The sequence below is a fragment of the Saccostrea echinata genome, unplaced genomic scaffold (genome assembly GCF_033153115.1).
Source record: "Saccostrea echinata isolate AGI-Se365-2 ecotype Australia unplaced genomic scaffold, CSIRO_AGI_Sech_v1 ptg000025l, whole genome shotgun sequence".
In the NCBI taxonomy this organism is placed as follows: Eukaryota; Metazoa; Mollusca; class Bivalvia; order Ostreida; family Ostreidae; genus Saccostrea; species Saccostrea echinata.
The window spans coordinates 8,315,363-8,341,536 of record NW_026889774.1 but is presented as its reverse complement, the minus strand read 5'-3'; the positions used below and the strand labels follow the sequence as shown (position 1 = coordinate 8,341,536).

At 34.1% G+C, this 26,174-nt stretch overlaps 2 protein-coding genes across 3 annotated transcripts in view; both read left to right on the top strand.

The window, feature by feature from the left end:
• Positions 1 to 19,906, top strand: part of LOC133191939 (heat shock 70 kDa protein 12A-like) — a 67,859-nt gene extending 47,953 nt beyond the window's left edge. Inside the window, exon 5 of the mRNA XM_061327709.1 lies at positions 18,803 to 19,906. Within this exon, the coding sequence (XP_061183693.1) occupies positions 18,803 to 19,872 (1,070 nt within the window). The 3' untranslated portion in view covers positions 19,873 to 19,906. The remainder of the gene's footprint in view (positions 1 to 18,802) is intronic.
• The window catches only part of LOC133191938 (heat shock 70 kDa protein 12A-like), a 206,647-nt gene that overhangs the window by 5,741 nt on the left and 174,732 nt on the right, over positions 1 to 26,174 (top strand). Inside the window, exons 5-9 of one of the 2 annotated variants that reach the window (XM_061327707.1) lie at positions 4,246 to 4,371; positions 5,315 to 5,623; positions 5,715 to 5,933; positions 10,021 to 10,180; positions 10,395 to 11,538. In XM_061327707.1, the coding sequence (XP_061183691.1) occupies positions 4,282 to 4,371; positions 5,315 to 5,623; positions 5,715 to 5,933; positions 10,021 to 10,180; positions 10,395 to 11,455 (1,839 nt within the window). In that variant the 5' untranslated portion in view covers positions 4,246 to 4,281 and the 3' untranslated portion in view covers positions 11,456 to 11,538. Of the gene's footprint in view, positions 1 to 4,245; positions 4,372 to 5,314; positions 5,624 to 5,714; positions 5,934 to 10,020; positions 10,181 to 10,394; positions 11,539 to 26,174 lie in introns of those variants that run through there. The other variant, XM_061327708.1, reaches the window with a different exon arrangement.

The window sequence follows — 26,174 nt, the reverse complement described above, 5'->3', positions numbered from 1 at the left end:
AGACTTTAGCCCCTTTTGAAAAGTCATCAAAAAATTCAACGTGTAAATACATGTAATTTTACTGTAAGGATATTAAAATGTTAACTTTGAGGTATTTCATATAGTGTTGGTAGATTCCCTCTAAATAGATGCTAAATTAAGCGTTTTTAATTGGACATGGTCAGTTTTGGTAGTTTTCTTTCTCTCTCTCTCTCTCTCTCTGCTTGTCTTATTTAAGCTCCCCCGTTTACTTTGAAAAGCGTTGCTACGGGCCTGCATGACTTCTATGCAACCTTTATATTGGAAAGTATTTGTTAACCATTCAAGCTTACGCCTGCTATGCAGGATCCTAATATGTTTCCTGCGTAAGTGCTTCCACGCGAGGGACTGTTTATTGCCAGTGAAAAAAAAAAAACTATTAAAAAAATTTTAAAATGTCATTGAAATACAAACTCTAACTCATGCTTCTGTTTGCGAACTAGACAAAACACGGAAACTTAGGATGATCAACACTCCACATTTCTGTGTTTTCTTTTTTCTACTTGTATGAAATAATATAAAATACTTCGAACTTACATAATTTTACTTGTTGTGCTATGTTATGAATATTTTTGAGCTAGCAGCCAATGAGAATCTAGGTCACCATTTGAGAGACGCTAATTATGTAGCGTCGAGAACACCACGCATTACTCAAAGTCCAAGGATAACAGAGAATTGTACTAGTTATATTGTCAACTGAAAAATAGATTTCATTCCTTTATAGGAATACAATAAGCCTTTCATGAATGGAATTTTACATAACTTACTTTACCTTTGCAGAAAAAGCCATCTAACAACCGTGATCATGCCACAAAAACACCAGAGGTAAAGTGTTATAGAGTGAAGCATTTTTTCATTCTTTAGCTTTTTTTATGGTTAACAAGATGCTATAGTGAAACATTGATGCCCTCGTATGGCAGCTCATGGCGAAGATTCAAGTTTCTCAAATGCAAGTCAAACTCCAAGGTCAAGAGATCAAAATTGTAGGAACCCAAAGAAAGATCTAGTCAGAAGGTATACACCTAAGAAATATGAAGGCCTTAGCACCAACCATTCAATAGATATTGTCAAGATTAAAGTTTTCCGAAAGTAGGTCAAACTCCAAGGTCAAAGGGTCAAAATTAATGTTGCCCAAGGGAATGTCTTGTTACAAGAAATATATCTGTGAAATATGAAAGCCCTAGCACCAACCGTTCAAAAGATATGGCCAAGGTTAAAGTTTTTCAAATGTTGGTCAATCTCCAAGGTCAAAGGGTCAAAATTGTTGGTACCCAAGGGAAGATATTGTCACAAAGGATACACATGTGAAGTATGAAAGATCTAGCACCAACTGTTCAATAGTTACATATATGAGCAATGTTAAAGTTTTTGTGGAGAAACAGATAAACAGAAAACATACAGACGGACGGACGAAGCAAAAATTGTATGCACCCGAATCTTCGAATTACGGGGGCATAAAGAAATAATTGTATCTGAGACCTGTAAAGAAGAGAAATAATTTTAAATTGCGCGTTTTTGTTGTGATTTATTTATCTATTTTTTGGTTTGGAGGAGAAAGTTGTGTGCTGAATACTCATGCAAATACATGAATTATTAGTTTAAATTATACTAGAAAAAAGTGTTGCATTTATTTAGTATATTATGCATGTTTTAAATTCATTTACCGTGCAAACATTTGTGAAAACATGTAGATGCACTTTACAAGTAATAACATGTAATTATAATCAAATTAATAAGAATGCAACAATTAGATTTCATTTACTTTTCAATAACATTTAGTGTAATCTTACAGAAAATAAAAACATTAAATAAAAATGATTTTCTAGCTACCTTGTCTCTCTATGTAGTTTATTATTCAAAACTTCAAAATTCCAACTCTTAATTTTAATTATGCCCCCGTTACCGGAGATTCGGCAGCTTATCATCTATGTTTTTGTCCGTCTGTTTCTCTGTTAATCTGTTTGTCTGCAAAAACCTTAACTTTACCCATGACTTTTGAATTGTATTCCTTCATTTCCTTGAGAAGAGACCCTTTTTGGGTACCAACATCTCATGACCTTCGAGTTTGGCCTATTTTTGAAAAACTTTAACAAAAGATTAACCTTGAACAGAACTTCTGAAAGGTTGGTGCTAGGATTTAGTGTATTTCTTGTGACAAGACCTTTCTTTAAAATTTATTTACCGCATGACCTTGACCGTGGAATTTGGCCTACTTTTGAAAAAAAAAATAAACTTAGTTATTACTTCTAAAATGTTGGTGCCAGGGCTTTCATTTTTCACAAAAGCATTCCTTGTAACAAGACTTTTCTTTGGATACCAACATTTTTTACTTCATGGCCTTGACCTTCGAGTTTGATCTTTTATTGAAAATTTTTTACCTTGGCCATACCCTTACAAAAAAACTATAGTTATCTATAGTTTAATATAGTAAACTATAGTATCAAAGAAAAAAACTTTGGAATTTTGATTTACTATAGTGAAAACTTTGGAACTTTGATTTACTAAAGTGAAAACTTTGGAACTTTGATTAACTATAGAAAAAAATTTGGAACTTTGATTTACTATGGTAAAAACTTTGGAACTGTGATTAACTATAGTGAAAACTTTGGAACTTTGACTAACTATAGTGAAACCTTTGGAACTTTGATTAACTATAGTAAAAACTTTGGAATTTTGATTAACAATAGTAAAAACTTTGGGTCTTTGATCTACTATAATGAAAACTTTGAAACTTTGATTAACTATTCTAAAAACTTTGGAACTTTGTTTAACTATTCTAAAAACTTTTGAACTTTGATTTATTATAGTAAAAACCTTTGAACTTTGATTTACGAAAGTAAAAACTTTGGAACTTTGATTTACTATAGTGAAAACTTTGGAACTTTGATTTACTATAATAAAAACTTTACAACTTTGATTTACTATAAGTGAAAACTTTGGAACTTTGATTTACTATGGTAAAAACTTTGGAACTGTGATTTACTATGGTGAAAACTTTGGAACTTTGATTTACTATAGTGAAAACTTTGGAACTTTGATTTATTAAAGTAAAACCAGTGGAATTATGTGATTGATTCCCATTCTTGACATTTTATGAAATTTTATGGTCAAAATTCAAGCTTCACAGAACTTTTTATACATCCGACTCCTCCCCTAAAAAAGTATATACAAGAAATGAATTTTAATGTAAGGTTGTCTCTCGCGCCGATAGATGAGCAACATTTATTTAAATGTATTTTTTTTGATGGAGGAAGGAGAATGATGTACTATAAAATAAAATCTGCGTCATTTTCTAACTAAAATATCTGCTCCATCAACTTTAGTAAAAATGTAATTTTTAATTAATAAATGTTAATATTGCATTTGAATTAACTAATTTGTAAATTAAAATTTGTACAACAATCCCTATCCCCCACCCAACCCCACCTCCACCCTAAAAACGGCAAAATAAGCAAAAAATTATTAAATACTTTAATAAGTTGATAAACTATTGTGAAAACTTTGAAACGTTGATATGATGTAGTGAAAACTTTGGAACTTTGATTACCTATGTGAAAACTTTGAAACTTTGATTAACTATGGTAAAAATTTTGGAACTTTGATTTACTATAGAGAAAACTTTGGATCTTTGATTTACTATTGTGAAACCTTTGGAACTTTGATTTACTATGGTGAAAACTTTGGAACTTTGATTAACTATAGTGAAAACTTTGGAACTTTGATTAACTATGGTGAAAACATTGGAACTTGAAAGTACTATAGTTTACTATAGTAAACTATAGTTAACTATAGTTTACTATAGTAATTTTTTGTTAGGATACTTTCTGAACGGATGGTGGTAGGCCTTTCATATTTTACATATTTTCTTTGTGACATGGCCTTTCTTTCGGAATTGAGATTGTTGACCTCATGACCTTGACGTTTGACCTACTTTTGTAAAACATTCATCTTGATCTACTTGATCTGTTTTTCATTCATACATATATTCAAAGAAATTTATTTTATTGTTGGTCTGAACAATATATACTTTCTAAGGAATATTCAATCCTATGAATCTTTTCTTGTGTTCTGAGTGTTAGCATCGTTGAAAATGTAGTAAGAGAGAGGGAAGGTTCTGCCTCCAAATTTGTGGACTTTTAACATGCACAGAAGTTTATTAAGTTCTAATGCGTTTCTGTATTTTTTTTTTATTTTACTTTGATATACACGTTTGCTTTTAATTGTTAGCTAAACAAGCTCAATACTGGCGTAAACGGAGACAACATGGAGGCTCTTCAAGCCAAGGAGGAATCTAAAAACCTCAAGAGCGGACTCGTCGATCTCGGACCTCGTGATGCTGAACGCGAGGCTGAGGTAAATTGTATCTCGACCACTTGTAATGTTGATATACATGCATTATACTCAGTATATACATGTAAATATAAGCTAACATTTCAAATATTTGTATTCCAAAGTCGAGGTAGCGGACGAGAAAACTAGTTGGGTTTACACTCATTTTGCTCCTTCTTCTTCAAAATATAAATCAAAGACTTATTTATTCCCTTATTATTAAATAAGAATAATCACTATGCAAAAGAGAAAATACTGTTGCAGTTTTGCTGTTGTGGATTGCCTACTTTGAACCATCCCATTAAAACGATATATCTATAAACCGTATCCGTACTGTCGTTCAATAGCTTGTGCTATCTAAAAGCTTAGAAAATGGCCATGAGCTGGGGTTTGTTTATGGAGAGCGAAGACTGTTAAAGGGGGAGGAATGTAGTTTGGACTAGAAGGAGCTGGATATATCAGTGGTAAAAGAACTTATCTAGAAACGAAGGGGTACCGTGCTCCATTCCCAGTTCAGCCATAAATTACATTGTGTATCTGATAGTTCCTTCTTTCCTTCTAAATTTTTTGTGCAGCAGTCGACCACCCCTTGATTTGTAGGTGAAAGTCCTGCCCGGGGCAAAAGAATCTAAGTTGGTGTCTTTTGGGGCAAGAGAGGAATGTGGCGGTCAGGTAGGTTTGATCGCTTGGGTCAGATAGTCAAAGAGTTCATTGAGTGGGGGGGGGCAGTATTAAAGAAGAAAGATGAAATACAAAAAGTCTAATCCCTCAAAAGACGGGGAAAAATTTCCCTACTTTCCCGATGTGACTTGAATATAAACATGTCATCACCTAACTAAAAGTTTAAACTACATGTACTTAGTATCGGTAAATTTGTAATATAGTTAGCAAGAAAATGGACGAAGTCTGAAGACACTGATTGTGGATTCAATTCCTACGAAAGTGACCTTTTCTATTTTTTCCACAGAAAACGAGTTTCATGGTGCCAGTTTTAGTGGCAGCCATTGACTTTGGTACAACTTTCTCAGGATATGCATTCTCATTTCGTCACGAATTTGATCAAGATCCATTGAAAATAAACTCCTGTAACTGGATTGCTGGGAATCAGGCCTTAGTTTCACATAAAACACCATCAGCGGTTCTGTTAAAGCCGGACAAAACCTTCCATTCTTTTGGATACGAGGCAGAAAACAAATACGCATCACTTGCAGAAGACAATGAGCATGAGGGATGGCTGTATTTCAAACGCTTCAAGATGACTCTCCATAAGAATAAAGTTGGTGCACAAGTTGCTCATGTAAACAAAACGTATGAAATATTGTGATGATATGATGCACTTTATGTAAATGTCTTTGTATATTTAACAGAGTCTAGGACGATCCACCACAATAAAGGATATAAACGGAAAGGAAATGCCTGCGATGACTGTATTTACGATGGCCATAAAGTACCTAAAAGAGCACCTGATGAAAACTTTGACAACCCGAGTGGACACTTTTACTGAGGACCTCATTCGATGGGTACTTACTGTTCCAGCCATTTGGGATGAAGGTGCAAAACAATTCATGATGGAGGCGGCAGTAGACGTTAGTATAGCATTCATATTGCCATGTCATATGTACGGTTTAATACACCGGTTTCCATGCTAACAAAGGGTTTCCATAGTAAAAATGTGTCATCTCAAAATTTAAAGTTATGATTGCACAATGTATTCCTCTAGTGAATATTTGAGATGAGTACATCGAATTCCACCTACAATTTGTGTGCCATTACTCTTCTTCAAGACAGTGGTTATATAAAAAAATGCTTTAACTCTTTATCAGATATATCTAAGTTGTTACATGTATGTGTTCACATTTGTTGCCATGGAATATGTTAATACATAAATACTTTCATTAAACCAAAATTACATTGTCCATTTGCATACAAGACGGCACGTTTTTGACTTTTATACACAGTCATTGTCACTTTTCTGAATTGCTGTAAACATTTATAATGGGACTCTATACAACATGTTAAGTTTTTCAAAATTTAGGGCACGTTGCCATGGTAACCATGTTACATAGCAACAAATATTTGCCTTATATGAGTTAATGGTTTCAAATTCTTTGATAACACATATAGCATGTTTGAAGAAATTCTGTGACTATGTATTCTCCTGCTCATATATAAAGGTCAAAGTAATTGCAGAGAATGAATCTTTCAAACACTCAATGAAATCAATTGGTTGATATGTTCTCAAAATTGTTTCCATGGGGAAATTTATGTAACAAAAATACTTTTATGAGGTCCAAAATACATTTTTAATTTTGCTAAACTGCAATTATAGGACTAAATTTGAAACACTTCTTACCACTGTACATGAATATTTACCAAAATTAAGCTTTGCGGCCTTGTTGCTATGGGGAATATGCTGTTGCAATAGAGATAAGTAACTGTACAATAGTCTTTAATTTGCTAAGAAGTCTGTTATATGTTTTATCACCTTAAAATTTATTTCTAGTACTCTAATATAACAATTTATACAATCTTTCTGTGAAACACTGCACAATTATTCACTATTTATTTATCAAAACATCCATTATTGTTGCTAGGCAACGGACATTAATTTTCAAAAACCCCACGTGTTTGAATTCGGATTTCATTAGAGACATTCCTCTACTTTTATGTGATATACATGCAAAAGCTGAAATTTTTAGATGCAAATTTTAATTTGACCTTGAATATTGCCAAAATCAAGAAAAATGCTGAATCAGCAAAAATTGCCAAACATGTACATGTATATCTTCCAATGTCTATTGCAGAACTAACTTTAAATCTGATATCTTCGTGTTGGGTTGTTAAAACACTTAAAATGTGTATCTTCTTTATGCTAGTGAAGAGAAATAATTTTATTCATATTTACATTTCATTTCAAGTCTTAAAAGATAAGTGACTTTTTGTTCTACCACATGGAAAAATTGGCCGGTTGCTAGGGAAATCTCTTTGGCCAGGTTTCCATAGTAACCATGAACTAAAACATTTTTTATTTTACATACATGGATCATAGTGCAAGAGAAATCTATGTGTGGAAAATCATCAATTCTGAGAACCTTTATGTATCACTTTTATACACATTTTGTCTGATTTTTATATGGACTGGTACTTAATGTGCGGCATCAATGTATCACATTAACCTTCTATTTGCCTGATTGCTTTTTCATGCCCAGGTTATATCTTAAACACTTAAACTTAAGGCCTTAAACAACAATCAAATTTTGTCATTTTTGCATCTTAGGGGAATGATGTGTTGCAACCCCAAAATAGGTCGTGTGAACTTGGAATTGTTTTGCTATACATCCAAATCTTGCACAGTGTAGAACCTAGAATCATTGAAACCTGTCATCTGATTTATGTTAGGTGGAAAGTTTATGGCACCCAAAAGTAAAGTAACGCATTTAATGTGTAAACCTAATTTCATCATATTATCTTCAGATCACATCTTGCATAATAAAAGACCTACATATGTTTATGTTATTGTTTAAAGAGAGGGCACCGTTACCTTATTTTGTGGATATACATTGTACATACTGTGCTCAGAAAATTAATGTATGTATTTTGTACAGTAGAACACTGAGGCCTAGAATAACCAAACTTTCTTGGTTGGTACATGGTGGGAGATGTGTTGCCAATAATGTAGATTGTTATTACCTTTTTCTGTCTGTTTGTTTGTTTAATGAGCAAAAGCTATTTTTAAATTACCCTCTTTGAAACAGCAGCATACTTTGATGCAGTACATGAACATGTATATGTTATTATCTAACATACTACATAAATTGTAATTAGGCATTTTGAACTGTTTCCTGATTCACTTCAATGTTTTTGCACATCATGAAACAGTGTCAAACAGTTTACCCGGTCACAGAATGAACTGTTGCATGGCTGATCTGATCCATCATGACGTCATAATTAATTTCCCGTATTTCCGACTATAATATTGAATTATGAATAAATTGAAGCATTTTCGTAGCATTCAGTTTGAAATTATCATTTGAAAAGTAATCCCCATTCCCATATAAATATATAATCAATAAAATATCACTTTAAAGTCCAAGAGGCCAAGAACACCTTTTTCTGAGGGTAATTTGGGAAATGTAGGTCACTTTCACTCACTATAAATCTCTGACTCAGGGTGTTATATTCAAACCTTTAAGTATTTATCGCATGATCTTTCAAAAATCGAAATTTTATGAAAAATATTATCTACAACCTTGTTTATTAAAATACTGAATACAATAAACGTTGTTGAAATCATTTTGTAAGAGATATTAAGAGTTGAAATTCAAATACGGCAATATACATATTTCAGTCGGATTTCGGCGAAATACTGCTATGACTTCATAGGCGACAATTCAGTCATAAGGAGATGAGAATATGCACACAATTTACGGAGTTATCAACGACAAATGCAGCTTAATCACGAAAAATGCTGAAAAAATAATTCCTAACGTGCTTCTCAATTACTATAGAAACCTTAACTAGTTCTAAGGTATAAGGCTTTTTAGATATTTTCGTTTTTTTTATTCCAAACATTTCGAGTCTGTAGCTCTGATTACTTTCGTGTCAGATCGGAAAATTATTTTTCAAGACCGCCATCCTTAACATATGAAGGCATATATACATGCATAAATTAATATTATGTTAAAACGAAGAATGACCAAGTTATATAATACATAATAAATAAGTTAATACATGTGATAAAATGACAAATCAAATTGTATTGGGATGGCGAGTTTCTTCGTCTTCGCCGTGTCTCCCTCGCTATCGTCGCTGCTATTTTAATTTCATGTTAACAGATTTCTCTTTTTTTTCTTGCGGACAATTTTAAAATATAAGGTTGGATATTCAATTTCATATCGAAAAAACCAGTGATTTGGTCGTTCACAACGCGGAAATTCAAGTTGTATCGCGTATATTTTAGTAAGATTAACGTGAAGAGCTGATCAGCCATTGTCGCCTTTGACCTCACAGGGTAACGTGATCGCTATCTAATTAACTTAGATTTTTAATTCAGGGGTTTTCATTTGAGTCAATAATTGATTAATTACTGCGGTTTATCCACAGTAAAAACACAAAATTTATTAACTGTGGTCATAAAGAACGTTTTACGCTTTTAATTTCAAATAATTTGGAAACATGCGATAAGTCCTTTAAAGTCATCATTATGTTGCTTACTAAACAATACATGTATACATCAATTTATTAGTGCATGATAAGATCATCCCCATTATTTTTTTTCAAATTTTACACCAATTGGTGTGAGAATTTTATTAATATTCATCTTGTTTAGTTTGGTTTCAAGAAATAATACAAACTTTTGTCAATGTATTTTTAAATCTATTGATTATTATAACATTACTTTAAGAAATTAAATAGTGGGTTAGGTAATAAAACACTTATTTCATGACAATCGAACTGTTGTCCCTCGATAATGGGGAAGACCTGGAAATCTGTTGCCCTCGGCCTTCGACTTCGGGCAACAGTTTCCCAGGTTTTTCCTATTACCTCGGGACAACAGTTTGACTGTCCCCCTCGTAGTCATGAAATAAGTGTATAATATCTCAAGCTCATTGCATTATCTATGGCTTTTAAGGCTTTGAGCATTGTGAATTAACTGCTTTTATTCATTTATAGGCTGGTATTGAAAGGAAACAGTTGATTTTAGCCTTGGAGCCAGAAGCGGCCTCCATTTACTGCAATCATGTTCCTATAGGAGTTATGTCAGTCAATAAAGGAAAGACTGAATCGTACAAGTTCAGACCAGGGACGCGGTATATGGTACTTGATTTGGGAGGTGAGAAACAAGTCTAAATAATACGTCAATATATGTTAGGACCAAACAGTGGAACCCATTTTTATTTTTTTATTCTACTGTAATTATATTAATGTAATAGCAGTGTTATATACTTTTATCGATACATTGAATTAATCCTGGGCATGTCTTTTACGGAATTACTGTTTAGGGAAGCGAATTTATCGTTTTATACATTTATTTCAAACTTGTATAGGAGGTACTGCCGACATTACAGTTCATGAGGTACAGGGGAACCAGAACCTGCGCGAAGTCCACCATGCCACCGGCGGAGCGTGGGGTGGAACAAAAGTGGATGACGCCTTCTACCAATTTTTGGTCAAACTCTTTGGAAATGATGTTTTGACAACTTTAAAGAATGATAACATGGATGATTATATTTCACTTTTCCGCGATTTTGAGACTATGAAACGTACAGTCAAACCAGACTTAGAAGACAAGGTGACCATAACACTCCCACTGCGTCTGCTTGAGATATTTGAGGAAGAAACAGGAGAAACTTTGGCAGAGACACTTCCACAGACGAGATACGCTAAGAAAGTAATATTTAAGGCCGGAAAACTGCGAGTACATCCAGAAATCTTCAAAGATTTTTTCCGAGATACTCTGCAAGGAATAATTCAACATATAACAGAGATTATGAGCTCGTTTGAAGATTCTGTGTCAAAAATTCTCCTTGTTGGTGGGTTTTCCGAATCGCCAATGGTTTTAAAAGCAATAAAAGAATTATTCCCTGACAAGAAGGTTATAGCACCAGCTGATCCAGGACTAGCAGTCTTAAAAGGGGCTGTATTGTTTGGTCATACGCCAAACGTCATTTCTTCAAGAATCAGTCGCTATTCTATTGGATTTGAAGTTAACGTGCCCTTCATTGAAGGCTTACATCCAAAAGATTACAAAATTAAAAGACCAGCAGACGGAAAAACCATGTCTCAGCATATTTTTGAAGCATTAGTGCAGAAAGGAGAAGAGGTTCCCATTGGTCATAAAATCGAAAATACGTACACACCGAGTGAAGAAGATGCAGTAACTGGGATAGGAATTTACCAGTCAACTTCACAAAATCCCACATATACCACCGAGAAAAACTGTACTAAAGTAGGCACCATAAAACTACGTCGACCAAATGGTGGATGGTCCGAGGATTCTTTGATCCATGCCGTAGTTGAGTTCGGGGGCACTCAGTTCGACGTTGCTTTGACAGATGATTGTCTTGATGAAACATACAGACACTCATACGATTTCCTTCGAAATTAATTTCAAAAATAGAATTGGTCAAATGCCTTGGTGATGATATATATAATTTTTTGAATATGACATAAATTGCTCAAAGATCCTAACCATTTTTTATTCTCAGATGGCAAAGTCATTTTCAAATTTTCTTTATTTAATCGTTGTGCAAAAACAAATTCACGATTAGTTTCTTTACCAATTCTCGGATAAGAAGTCCAAAATATCTTTCATTTTCCAGGCCTTTTATGATTTTTGATATTTAAGGACATTGGCAAGGTTCCTGGTTATATCATATAGAATTTTTCGAGAACTCTTGAGTAGGTTAGGTTTAATTGAACTAAACAGGCTATATTCTGGATTGTTTAACCTACCGAGCCAACCTTCTTTTTTAGATTTTATCAAATCAGTGTTTTTGCAATTCTGAATGCTTTTCCTATGTAAAATGTCGATAAAAGGGACCTACATAATTTTTCACCGTAATATTTCTCTAAACCCACTTATTTCATATAGTTTTTGTACTATATACATTATTGTATCTTCATTTCCTATTACTTCTAGATATTTTGGCTGAAATTTATATATAGAGAGAAGACAAGGACATACCAGCACCGATCATTATTTTTGAGTTACTTCCCTTCATAGGTCACCATGGTCATGAGAGTCAAACTGGTTGATTGTTTCTATCATGAAATTGACTGAATTGATTGAAACACATTGTCATAAAATATTGGCATGGTTTTATTTTATTGTATTTATCATGTTGTAAATTGGTATAGATATTCCGGGTCTCTAAATTTGTAGAGCAAATAAACTTCAATATTAAAAGAATGAATTTATACACGTTATTATTAAAAAGATTTGGGTGTGCTGTTTGATGTTTCCGATCAGGAGTAGATCCAGATTTCTGCTACATAAGAGGGGGCGGATAGAAAGGAAGGAAGGGATGCATTCTGAGAACTACATGAGAACAAAAATAATAAAGTACAATATCAAAATAATTCTGTAATTTCAAACTGCTGTAATTTGGCTGGTATATAGAACATATAATGTTTGGAAATCTTGACATACTAGCATAATAGTATATTAGCTTCTTATACTTTTCTCAGTAAATCTGTTACTATACATGAGACAGAAGTGGCTTTTTAACCTTTAACACCTTTTAATATGACCAATCATGTCTTTGATGTTCTTGAGAAGAAGATTTTTAAAGATTTTTCTTATGTATTTCTTTGTAAAACTTTGATCACCCATTGCGGCCCCACCCTACCCCCGGGGTCATGATTTGAACAAAGAACGAGGGCGCTTTTGATTGGCATTCGGCAGGAATCTGGGCGCACTTGAAAAGTGAAAATTTCATTGATCTGTCACATAAAATTTTAGCATTCTTTTGCTGTATTGGGTTCCTGTGAAATAGGAAATGGAAATATTTTCCCGATATTGTATTTTGATTTGCTAAAAAAGAACTTGAAAATTGGCTAGATGAGTCGTACAAAATGTTACATTTTCAAACACTTCTTTCTAAAAATTTGCTACCTCTGGGTCATCTCTCCATGATTTTGAAACGTTATTTTTGTGCATTTTAATTCAAAGAAACGAACAAACATTTGTGAAAAATGGAGAGAAGACCCAGAGACAATAAAAAATGAACTTTTTCCAAAAAAAATTCGAACGTGTAAATGCGGTGCTTCATTGTCGCTTTAAAAACCATAAAATGTGTGGAGCGGTGATAGCTCAGTAGTATGCGTAACCCGTCCAGTGCAATGAAAAATAAATATTTTTGGTTCGATCCTCGCATGGAGCGTTAATATTTTTTTTTAGTACAAACAATCAATTCTTTTGTCAGTTTGATTTTTTGTACTGATTTATTTTCAAATAGATAAATTCTGGTTCTGTTGCACCGAAAGCAAAAGCAATTTTTCCAACCTACTGACACTTTAATATATACATGTAATTGCATTTAACTATACCCCATAGGTGTTTATTACTTATGTGAAGCGTTACTAAGTTTTACATGTAGTAATTATTAAGATAAGCGGACTGATATATTAAATTCGACACAGTATTTCAAACTAAATGTAACATTTTCCCATGTGTGTAACTTTGTAAAGTGTGTCCAGCTGTGGTCAGCCGACCAAATCGTAGACATTTAAACTATAAATGTTTCGTACGCCTTATTCCTGCAGATCACACGCCAAACACGCCCATCTTCTTTGAATCTACACTACCTCACAATGATTCTACAGAAATTTCATATTTTCAAGCACAGTGGTTCTTGAGAAAAATATTTTTAAATCATGCCATTAATTTTTCATAATTATCTCCCCTTGGAAGAAGGCGTGGCCCTTCATTTGAACAAACTTGAATCCCCTTTACCGAAGGATACTTTGTGGGAAGTTTGGTTGAAATTGGCCCAGTGGTTCTTGACTTTTGACTTCTAGGATGAAAATGAAAATTCTGAAACCCTATTGCACACCTAGAGGACACCGCGAATCATCGTCCAACTGTGTAAATTGTAAGAGTTCTCGGAAACAGGGCTCTTCTTTAGAAAAAAAAGTCGTTTTTTGATCCCCATTTGGCCTCCCAGAGAGAAAATTAAAATTCCAAAACCATATTGTACATTTACAGGACACCAGCAATCATCTTCTAAAAATGATTTGGGTACTGCCAAAAATGTAAGAGGAGTTCTTTGAACCAGGTTTTCGCCCTTTTGTGGTCCCCAGATTGCACCTTTACAGGACACCACCAATCTTCTTCCAATAGATGATAAGGCTATACTGCGTAAAATGTAAGAGGAGTTGATTTCTGTATAAAAAGCGTCATTTTTCGACCCCCGTTTAGCCCCTGTGGTACCTTACTCTATCATATTCAAAAAGATTAAATGGTTACTGTTTAAAATAAAAGAAGTGTTTTAAGTAAATTTGGATACTGTGAAACAAACTATGAAACAAAAACTTCCCTTACTTATGCAGCACTATACAATTATCACCTGCATATGGGGTTTATTTCTCCGAGTTGATTCGATACGCAAGAGCATGCTCTACGTACGATCAATTTTTAAAACGAGAAAAGCTATTAACCAATAAGTAAATGAAACATGAATATCAACAGTCTCGTTTAAAGTCATCATCACGAGTAAGTCTGATATGACATATTGCCCAGTGCTGTCGAATTTCTATTATTAGACCCTCAAATGGCCATTTTGTCTTCAAACCAATTTCCTAAAGCGATTGCACCTTTTTTCATTGCATGATATGAAGGTGGTAGTTACCGAAGGTAGTCAGTGAGGTTGCAACAGTTTCTCAGATGATGCAGGATGATACATGTATGTCAGTCAGTTTTCTATAGAAGTCACCCAAGGCTTTGGCATCCGAATCCTACATGTATCCACCGCACTTCTGGTTGCCACAAATTTGCGGTACAGTTTTGCAGCAGTTGAATGCCGTGAAGACCTACGTGTATAAAATATTTTAAATATTAATCTAGTAGAAGCTTATTTCAAAAAAAAAAAATTAAACTTTTAATTTTTCTTTTACAAACCTTTCCAAAGGAATACCTTGCAGAAATCAAACTGACTGCCCTAGCGCGCCCTTTAATGACAAAACACCACCTTTAACTCATTTTACTCCGACTGAAACTGAGGGTATATGTAAGAAAATTTTACCCCCCGTTTTGTCCGTCTGGTTTGGGGTGGCGCTGTGACTTAAAAGGCTTTTTTAGGGGAATGTATAAGACATGTACACAATACAATTGACAAATAATGCACAACGAACTTCTTGAGTTCAGATCACACCTTTTAAAGATTGACCCAGTTATTAATAAATCCTTGGCTTTAAACAGAGTCATAACGTTACATAAAATCAAGAAACAAAGGAAATACCTAATGTTCTAATAACAAAGTATGGCCCAAGAATCAAATTTCTGAAATCCAAATTATTAAAATACTGGTCATTAGTTTTAAAAGATGAAACATGCAAACAAATCTTTCAAACAAAACCAATGATTGCATATGCTGAACATAAAAGTATTGGTGATTTGCTTACTAAATCTATTTTGCCACAATAGAAATAAAGGTTGGATAACTGCCATTTATATTGAATTAAATGGGTGTAAAATGTAGGCGGGAATCAAAAGTTAGCGTGCGTGATTCTTTAGAATTGCGTGGCTGATGGGTGTTGCCTAAATGCAAAAGGAATTTTTACCCTGGCTCCGTTAATTAATGCTGGTTTTTCTTTGGATTTATTTCACCGTAATCTTCAACATATTTGCGAGCCATTTCCATTACTCTTTAAAATATAGCTATAAATTTCGAAAGTAGGTCAAGAAGATCTAGACCTACTTTTCAGCATTCCGTTGATCCAAGGTGCATCAACTGACAACTTTTTATGATTCTATGTCAATTAGTACCGGAAATATTTCAATATAGCTGTAACATTCCGAAAGTAGGTTACTGTAATCTACTTCTTAAATACCCTGATACTTTGAGGCCTTAGCATCAACAGATAAGATAAAATTGATGATCAAAGACCTCAAATTGTCCAAAAATATACATCTAAAACAATTTGAAAATGAATGCCTGCAAAATTCAAAAAGAAGGTCATTGTGACCCACTTTTACAAAAATATGTCTTAAGGCACCAAGATGCATCAACTTATAAGGTTTGATGATTCTACACCTTTCAGTATTCGAAATAATGACCTTAAATGTTTTGAAAAGATTAGCCATAAAATTCAAAATGTAGGCCAAAGTGACCTACTTTTGAGTCCACATGATATGAGGTCCCAAGATACATCAACTGATAAGACTTGATGATTCTAGTCTTTATGGTAAGCAAAATATCAAAGTTTTAACAAAACATTATTTTTGGTCAACTTTGAAGTGACCTTTAGACCACGCCCTTTGCCCCAGGATGATGCCTTGAACAATTTTTTTCTTAATTTACAACATATCCTAGTCCTTGTTTATAAGTTTGTTGATGATATGTCCAGTGGTTCTTGAGATGATTTTTTAGCAACCAGTACTTTGTTTTTCTTTTCCTAATTACCGTTCACGGTAGCTCAGTCGGTAGAGGGCTCGCTCCGTGATCGGGAGGTCGTGAGTTCGAATCTCGGCCGCGACAGACCTAAGTCGATAAAAAAATGGGTAGCAACTGTTCCTTCGCCATGCGCTCGGCTCTTTGAAGTTAAAGTTGCGGGTCCTTCGGATGAGACCTTAAAAACCGAGGCCCCGTGTCACGGCAGGCGTTGGCACGATAAAGATCCCTCACTGCTCAAGGGCCTCAGTGCCGAGTAAAGGTCAAAATTTGAAGCCCTTCACCGGTATATGGTGACGTCTTTATATGAGTGAAAAATTCTCGAATGGGATGTAAAACAACATACAATCAATAAATATTTTCCTAATTATCTTCCTTTCTTTTTAAGTCACATCCCTAGGCCCTTGGGCCAAGTGTACTCTGTGATAAATTTGAAAAAATTGGCCAAGGGGTACTTGAGATATGGCCCATATTCAAAACAGGTTCCGCACACCGCACAAATGGCCATTTTTTTTTTTTAAATTGAACGCACAATATTGCATGTACAACTTTTCTGTGCAAATGGAGTATAGGCCCATATAGTTTCTTAATTATTTTAAGCACGAGAGGGGTGGAGGTATTAACCCCAAACAATTTTGTATGCATCCTTCATGTTGCTTCAATATAATAACATGTTGCTTCAATATAATAAATGGAATATGGTAATTACGTATTTAATTCAATTCAATTCAGTTTATTCTCACATTGTATAAAACAACATAGAGAAAATAGAACAACGATATCAAACAAAATACATGATGCAAGAGTGTACAGTTTACATTAACCTGGAAGGGTAACTCTCTTATTAATTATATTGATAAATTTACAAAGGTTATTGATGACAGATACCTTTTTACATGAAAATAAATTTAAAAACTTAAAAGCACTTGGTCGACTTATATATGTTGAAGGTAAATACAATTTTCTACAATCATTAAAAGCAGGAGATGACATAATATAATGGTATACGTCTCCAGTATCATTATTACATAAAGTACAAAATCTTTGATTTGAGGGTATATTGCTCCATCGGCCTGTCTCGATTGGTAATTTATGATTACTAGTTCTAAATCTTGCTAATGTAGTTATAATATTCATTGACACATTCATATTTAAATAGTTTCTAGTTGTAAAAATACTATTAGTGAACAAATTGTAAATTTTGCCTTTACCAGATGTATTACAATCTGAATTCCAGTTTTGTTTAAATTGATGAATCAGCGTTTGCTTAATTACAATCAACAACCATTTTTCATTGTGAACATTCTGCGTCATCCAAACATAATTCAATCCACATTCTTGTAAAATACTTCGTATACATTCAATCTATTTAAAACTACAATTAACAGTGTTGTGCATTGATGAGCTGTATAAAAAATTATATAAAATATGACACAATTTTGTCTCTTTACATTTCAACAGTTTTACCCAGAATTTTATCATTCTCATTTTAATATTTATACTCAATGGATATCTGCCAAGCTCACCATAAACCATATAATTTGGAGTAGATGTCTTAAGATGAAGTATAAGTTTACAAAATTTGAGTTGAAGTTTCTCAATAATGTTCACATTTTCAAATCCCCATATCTCACAACCATAAAGAAGGATAGGGATAACCATTTTTTCAAACATATCAATTTGACAATCGATGGACAAATTCAATTCTCGTGATTTTTTAATTATGGCGTATATAACTCTGGTTGCTCTTTGTACAGTATATTTTCTTGTGCTATAAAAAGAACCATTTCTCGAGAAAAACACTCCTAGATATTTAAATTCTTTTACAATTTCAATAACATTATTATTATGGGTAAATGCTACGTTGGATGGTTGTCTGCCCTTACCAAAAATTATGATTTTTGTTTTATCAATATTTACGTGTAATTTCCATTTTTCACAATATTTTTGAAAACAATTGAGTTGATATCGAAGATCATCCTTAGTTTCAGACATCAATACAGTATCGTCTGCATAGAGCATAATCATAATTCTTAAATATACATCTAACATTTGCTCAATTTCTTCAGACAGGCTGTTCAATCCAATCACATTTTCTTGTATTAAAAATTCTTCTAAATCATTAAAATACAATGCAAAGAGAAGAGGAGACAAAATTGAATACCTATAGGTAAAGTCTCCGTCTTATTATAAAACCCTCTTTAAATTTAGGTAATCGAAATTCCAAAATATACGGATGATATCAGGTATAATTTACAGTATACATGTATTTCCAACAACAGTATTCCTTCTTAAGAATTGTACAGTGTATAACAATTGTATCGTATTAATAATTTTTACAGGAGGAACAGCGGACATCACAGTTTATGAAGTCCAGTCGAATCACGACTTGCGCGAGGTTCACCAAGCCACAGGTGGGGCCTGGGGCGGAACCAAAGTAGACGACGCCTTCTATCAATTTTTGGCCAAGCTCCTGGGAAATGATGTTTTGACGACATTAAAGAATGAAAGCATGGATGATTACATTGGACTTTTTCGCGATTTTGAAACGAAGAAACGCACAATCAAACCAGACATGGAAGAAACAATATCTATTACATTACCGTATCGTCTCCTTGAGTTATTTAAGGAGCAAACGGAAGAAACGTTAGCGGAGGCACTGCCACAGACAAGGTACGCCAAGAAAGTCACATACAATAGTAAGACTGCAAAACTCCGGGTAGATCCCGAAATCTTCAAAGATTTTTTCAGAGATACTTTACGTGGAATAATTACACATATTACAGAAATTATTAGCTCGTTTGAAGGAGATTTACTGACGAAAATTCTTCTTGTTGGTGGGTTTTCTGAATCGCCCATGGTTTTGAAAGCAATAAAAGAATTATTTCCTGACAAGAAGGTTATTGCTCCTGCAGACCCGGGACTAGCTGTCTTAAAAGGCGCTGTATTATTTGGCCACGCACCAAGCGTCATTTCCTCAAGAATCTGTCCTTTTACTATTGGATTTGAAGTCAACTTGCCATTCATTGAAGGAAAACATCGAAATGATTACAAAATTAAAAGAGCAACCGACGGACAAACTATGTGTCAGCACATTTTTGAAGCATTAGTGCGGGAAGGTGAAGAGGTTCCTATTGGTCACAAGGTTGAGAATACATACACGCCCAGTGAAGAAGATGCAATAAAGGGGATAGGTGTTTACCAGTCAACTTCACGCAATCCAACTTATACCACTGAGAAAAGCTGTACAAAACTTGGGGCCATTAAACTTCGTCGGCCAAATGGAGGCTGGTCCAAGGATTCTTTGATCCACGCCGTCGTGGAGTTTGGGGGCACTCGATTCGACGTGGCTTTGACAGACGACTGTCTCGATGAAACATATAGGGATTCATACGATTTTCTCAGAAATTAATTCCCAACCATTCATCACATGATATGAACTTACTAAATATACTTGCTCGCGACTTATGTTTTCAGCGACTTTCTCTCTGCTTTGGATTTGACGAAACGTGCTCAAACATTCGAATCAAGAAAAGTTCCTTTGAAAAGCATAGTCCATTTCTGCAAATGTATTATTTTCTATATGTTGCACAGAAAGATTTGCACAGTTAATTTCTATGATTATTTCTACACATTTGAATGGCAAACACTGTACTCAAAAGTTGATATTAAGTTTCTAATACCTTGGATGGCAGCTACAAGGATTTTTCATTTACTGGTTCCGTTGAATGATATGAATTAATCAAAAGAAATAGGACGGAAAGCTTAATTATTAGGAAGGTCTTTTAAGATAAGGTTCTTTTTGTAGAACATGCAGTTTTGTGAAATAATCTCGCTGTTGCAAATTTTAGTGGACTATTCTAGAACTTGAACTGTCCGAGAATCGGTCGCAAGCCTGTAACGATAATTCAATTTGTTTACAGGTTTTGCTTTCAATTTAAATGTAAAATTGTTATATAATATACATGTACTACTACTCATTTGTACAAGAAGCAGCAATGCCTTTATAGTGCCATTTCAATAACTACATAGGAACGAGCATTGTCTCAGGCCACGGTCCGGATTTTGCAGTTTAGTTCTCTTTTATACCCGACCAGAATTGAAGAGGATCGTTTATTTGGCCTTGGTTGTGATGATGAGGAACAGTTTGTAAATGTACTAAAGTTGCCGTTTCATCACATAATTAATACCCACTTAAAACATCCTGAATATATTTTGAAGACTTTCTTTACACCATGTAGATTATACATTGTAGATACATATTATACTCATTATTAATTCATTTCATCAGGTGAACTGTCTCGCATGTTGGTTTGGTTTAAACATATTTTATTGTAATTTATAATTACAAAGGGGTTGGGCACAAAATCTAAAAACCTATTTAGTCCCCTTTCTTTTACACCTTCTCGCATGTTATGATACATAAATGTAGGTTGAAATATATCTCAAAAGAACCACAGAAGATGGTAATTTTAAAATCAAAAGAAAATAGACGAATGAAACGTAATATTTTCACTCTTTTCTAAAAGGTAATGAATGATAATTTTTCTTTAAAAAAAAAACACATACTTTTTGCACTTCTGATTCCGTATTTTTGAGTATCTTCATCTGATCTGGATGTATCGCTATTTGTTATGCTCATGAGAAAACAATCAACTTTGGATTTCCATTTCTAAACTACATTTATATTTGTATTGTTGCAAAACTCCATTAATATGCAAGCATCCTCAGGTAGTGGCCTTTAGGAATATACTGGGAAAAAATCTCTTGGAGAAAGGGTGTTAGAGATGCATACAGAAATTCATAAATATTTGAAATCTTGCGTGACGTATTCTTTAGTACATAGTAATTTTTGCACAGTATGACAGTAAATATCTTGTTTATCTGTAAAACAAGTTGCTGTCCTTTAAAAAAGTACTGCAATACGTGAACCATATGCATGTGTTTCTATAAGAAATTCAAAGAAAATTTCTAGATTTAGTGATTTTACAAAGGTGTAATAAAATTTAATTTTTTTTTACATGTATCTTGTAATATTCGTCGTTTTTTAAGTCTGCTTAATTAGGCTGTAATGATAAACAAGAATAGATATGGGTTACCCCATATCCAAGATATTCGACTTTTAATTTATTCGAATTTTCATTGTGCTCAGATGATTTCTAATTTAAAAAAAACTATTTACTGATAAAACGTCAGAGATACTCAAGCTGTAGAAAGTCAACTAAACAATGGCCATAAATAACCTAAAATGACATAATATTTAGGCTACTGAGTTTCAACATCTTTTGTTGAATAAGATATGCATGTACTAAGGAAACTGCATGTACATACATGTATATAACGTTACATGCGATTAGTGACTTTTATTATCACAACGTTGCAGATGCCTATAGAAATAGTTTTAATTTCACATAGAACATAGACTAGTAAATATAATTAACCGTATAATTTTGAAGATGTATTTAACAGCTCACTCATTTTCAGGAATATTTAATCCAAATAGCATGTTACAGGACTGTAGCAACGTTTTCAAAGTGAAGGGGGGGGGGCTCCGAAAAAATCCCGCGTACTATGGGCCTGTGCTACATGTGTACCATCTAACTTTCCAACGATAGAATCTTCTGTAAAAATTCGAAACAAGTCCAAGCAAAGATCAAAGATAGCCCATTTTTTTTAAATAGCAAAACTATAGATCTATCAAGGATAGATTTTTTAATTTATTTTTTAATTTTGTGCTATCAAAGTACTATCACTCAAAGTATAGGCAGATGTAAAAGATGGGTCAACAAGAGTAATCAATGAACTTGTCTAGAGATGCATTGACGGCCGTTGTTAAACGCAAAGGAAAGCGCGAGATCGGTTGCGGCTGTGGAGCATCACTCCTTCGTCATAGAATAAACTGATAAAATCCGACATTTAACACTTTATATAGATTTTGAATATAGAGACGTTTTGAAGATAAACTTCATTTTTGTTTCTAGAAATGTTTTTATTTACAACAAGCATTCTGAGAGTATTGCATTAGCAATACTAGTCCCCTACCGGCAAGTGTAATCTGGTTCCGTTCCCGTTAAGAATTGAAAATGCCATAATTCCGTCAAAAATTAATGAAGCGGGACGAAATGCAAACTTGATCTATAACTAATCAAGGTGAAGCCACATACCAAAAATCAGCTCAATATCTACAAGCGTTTAGAAGAAAATTGCGGAAAACCCGTAAAAATTGAAAAGGCCGTAATTCCGTCAAAAATCAATGAAGCGGAACGAAATGCAAACTTGATCTGTAACTCATCAAGATACACTCACATACCAAAAATCAGCTCAATATCTGCAAGCGTTTAGGAAAAAAGTGCGGAAAACCAAGTGGGACAGACTGACAGACAGACAGAGGGACAGACAGACAGACGGACAGACAGACAGACGGACGGACAGACTCAGAGGAAACCTATAGTCCCCTCCGGTTTCACCGGTAGGGGACTAAAAATAGTATATTTTCGTGTTTTTAAACTGAGTAGATCAATGATCTAGCATTGTTTTAGGTGACTCAGCCCCTCTAGCCCAGTCTAGGGCTTGAGTAAAAAACCTGCACTTGTTATGAAACTGGTGTATAGTTCTTCTTCATGTCCGTAGCAAATACTGATACCCAGTCTACATGATCTAAGCGTCACTAACGAACGGTGCACATACCTGTGCTTGCAAGACCAAATAGACTAGGTTTACACACGTGCGAAGATCCTTTCAGACGAGCTCGGCAAATCACGGCAAATCACGTTGCTTTGCCGAGAAGTTACGATTGCAGGTGTTTAACCACATAATAACCATTCCATTATTTAAAAAAAGAGAGAAAAAAAAAACACACACACACACAGTTTATGATTAATATTCTCACTCAAAAGAAAATATACGGCAATTAACGAACAATAATCATGACAGTTATATAATTGGTGAAAAGATTTATCACTATCAATCGAAGGATGACCTATATATTTTCGTGAAAAAGACTGAGGAGGCAGTGAGCGTAGGAATATGAAAACTTTTTATTTCCTTTTCTGGGGAAAAGTGATTTTCTTAAAATCTTTTTACGTTAATTTTGTTTTCTTTAACGTATTAAATATACATCATTATTCTTAACATTTGTTGTAATGTTGTATCTACTGATCATGAATGGAACTATTTCCTTCGGAGCAATTGTGTGAAGAGTACCTGACTTTAGTAATATATCTTGAATAGATAATATGCACTGATCGAATATATTAAAAAAATCATGACCTTGAAATGATATGAATATGAAATGTTGATCTAGGTATCTATCACAATTGTAATGTAGCCTGTAAAATTAACAACAGAATTAAAAGAAGCTTAAGCGTGCAGATATCGTAAAGGTTGAATTTTAACTCCATTGGCGGATCCAGGGAGGGGGGGGGTGTTGGAACCCCCTTTATTTTTGCAGAAAGAGGAAGAGAGAGAGAATATGTTTTCTGTAATATTGATATTTTTACGTCTAGTATTTTCAATAAAATAAGTACTTCAATCTCTGCCCTTTCTGCTCTTTAGATAGAATTTTACTCATTGCTTTCCTCCATGTACCTTCACAACCCCGGCCCGGGCCTCGACCACCCACACGTAACATGAAAGATTTCACTTTGTTATCGTTGGAAGATTCCGGCGAACGTACGGCTTTGACATTTTTGGACCATCTTCTAAAGTAACTAACTTTAAGAAGTATGAATAAAAAGTCATGAAAGGGAGTATGCATAAAGAGAATATTTATCTCCTTATGTTATGGGGATATTTTAATCAATGAAGAGAAAGGTTCAAAATGTCCCCGTAGTATGTGGGAGAGGGGGGCTCACATTTTCTTAAAAAAATAATCTATTGTTAAGATTTTAATATATAAGTTTTGAATGAAGCTCCCCCGCACTTTTTGTTGAGGAGAGTTTCAAAATATGGAAAAATCAAACATTTAAAAGAAATCAAAATGTACCGAAAAGTTAGACGAAGTCCCCGATAGGATTTTACAGTGTGGTGCACAGGTTGTTATTTTTATTTTATTTATTTATTTAATTCTTTTTTGCTTGTCAACTCTTTTTTTTTGTGCCTTTGCTACGGGCTTAAAATTAAGTGCCAGCGATGTGACCTAGAAACCCCCTTTCAAACACTGCTGGATTCGACCTAGTTAGAATAATCTAACTGTGTCTCGGGACAAGCCCTCATCAGACCGGGTTCGTAGGACAATATCATTTTAACGATAGAACGTTCTATCTAGATTCGACCCTGTACTGGGGCACTAGAGGGTCTCGGCACTAGAGGGTCTCGAGTTATCTAAAGCAATGCTATCGATTAACTCGATCAATTTAAAACACAAAGAGATTAATTTTGTATATAATTACCTGAAATCGTAACTTCTCGGCAAAACAGCGTGTTTTTCCGAGCTCGCCAGAAAGGTCTGAGAAGATGCGATTGACAATCTCATCGCACGTGTGTACAATGTAGTCTCACCTAGGCTATTTGGTCTTGCAAGCACAGGTGTGTGCACTGTTTGCTAGTGACGCTTAGACTGGTGACAGTATTTGCTGAAGAACTATATACACCAGTTTCATAACATGTTCAGTTTTTTTCTCGTGATTAAGAGTCGAATATCTTGGATATGAGGTAATCCATATCTATTCTTGTTACATCGACCGTCAATGCATCGATTTAGAATTACACGCACGTATTTCATCAGGGTAGTAGGAACGGGGTGGGTGATGTTACGCCGTGGCCCCCTAATCATTTTGCACAGAAATACTATACAAAAGGAAACAATATAAAAAGATCGCGACAGAACGTCCAATAAATGTTTTTGTTTTGTTTCCTTTTTTTGCTTATCAAAGACTGGCCCTCTCCTACCCCGAACTTAAATTTATTTTTAAGTATACAGGGATGCTCAACGAATTAATTCTTATTCTTTAGATTATCATGAACAATCACGAACACTTAAATACATGTATATATATGTTCAACTCCAAATGGACAATTTGTATCGAAAACACAGGACTCTAAAGAGTAAGTTCTTTTTTCCAAAGATCAATCGCAAAAAATATATTATTAGGGTCTTCCGTCTTCAGCGGAAGACCCTTCTATTATTCTTAGGTTTCTTTTTTACCTTTATTATTATTATTATTATTATTATTATTCTTTTTTCTCCTTACAAAATTTGTGCAGAGGATTTCTCGGAGATGGCTCGTTCGATTTCATTCAAATTTTCAAGGTAGATGCGTTGACATCTGAAGTTAATTCCGGCAAGTTTGTTAAGGGATATTTACTTCCGGTCGAGAGTTATCGCCCTTTTATTAAAATTCAGAGGACCTCCTTGTCTGCGATGGAACTCAAAAACGGCTTAAGCTAGAGCGCTGAAATTTTCAGTGATGATAGAAGACATGTTGCCATTTTGCACCTGGGTTTGGATATTTTCCGGAAGTGCCTAGTATGGAAGCTCGGTAGGGGTCAAAATTTAGGACACGAATCATGAGTGAATTTTTGAGACATTTTGTATCATATCTTTTAAAGTATAATTATTTTGTTAAGATATATTGAACAATATTTGTGCAGAATGAAAAGATCTGTAACATGATATCAAGAAAAAAGTGCTGACTCATCACATTAGGGGCTGATAGGGGCCAAAAGTCTTTAATCGATAACTCTTTAACGATCAATATATTGGTATACATTACT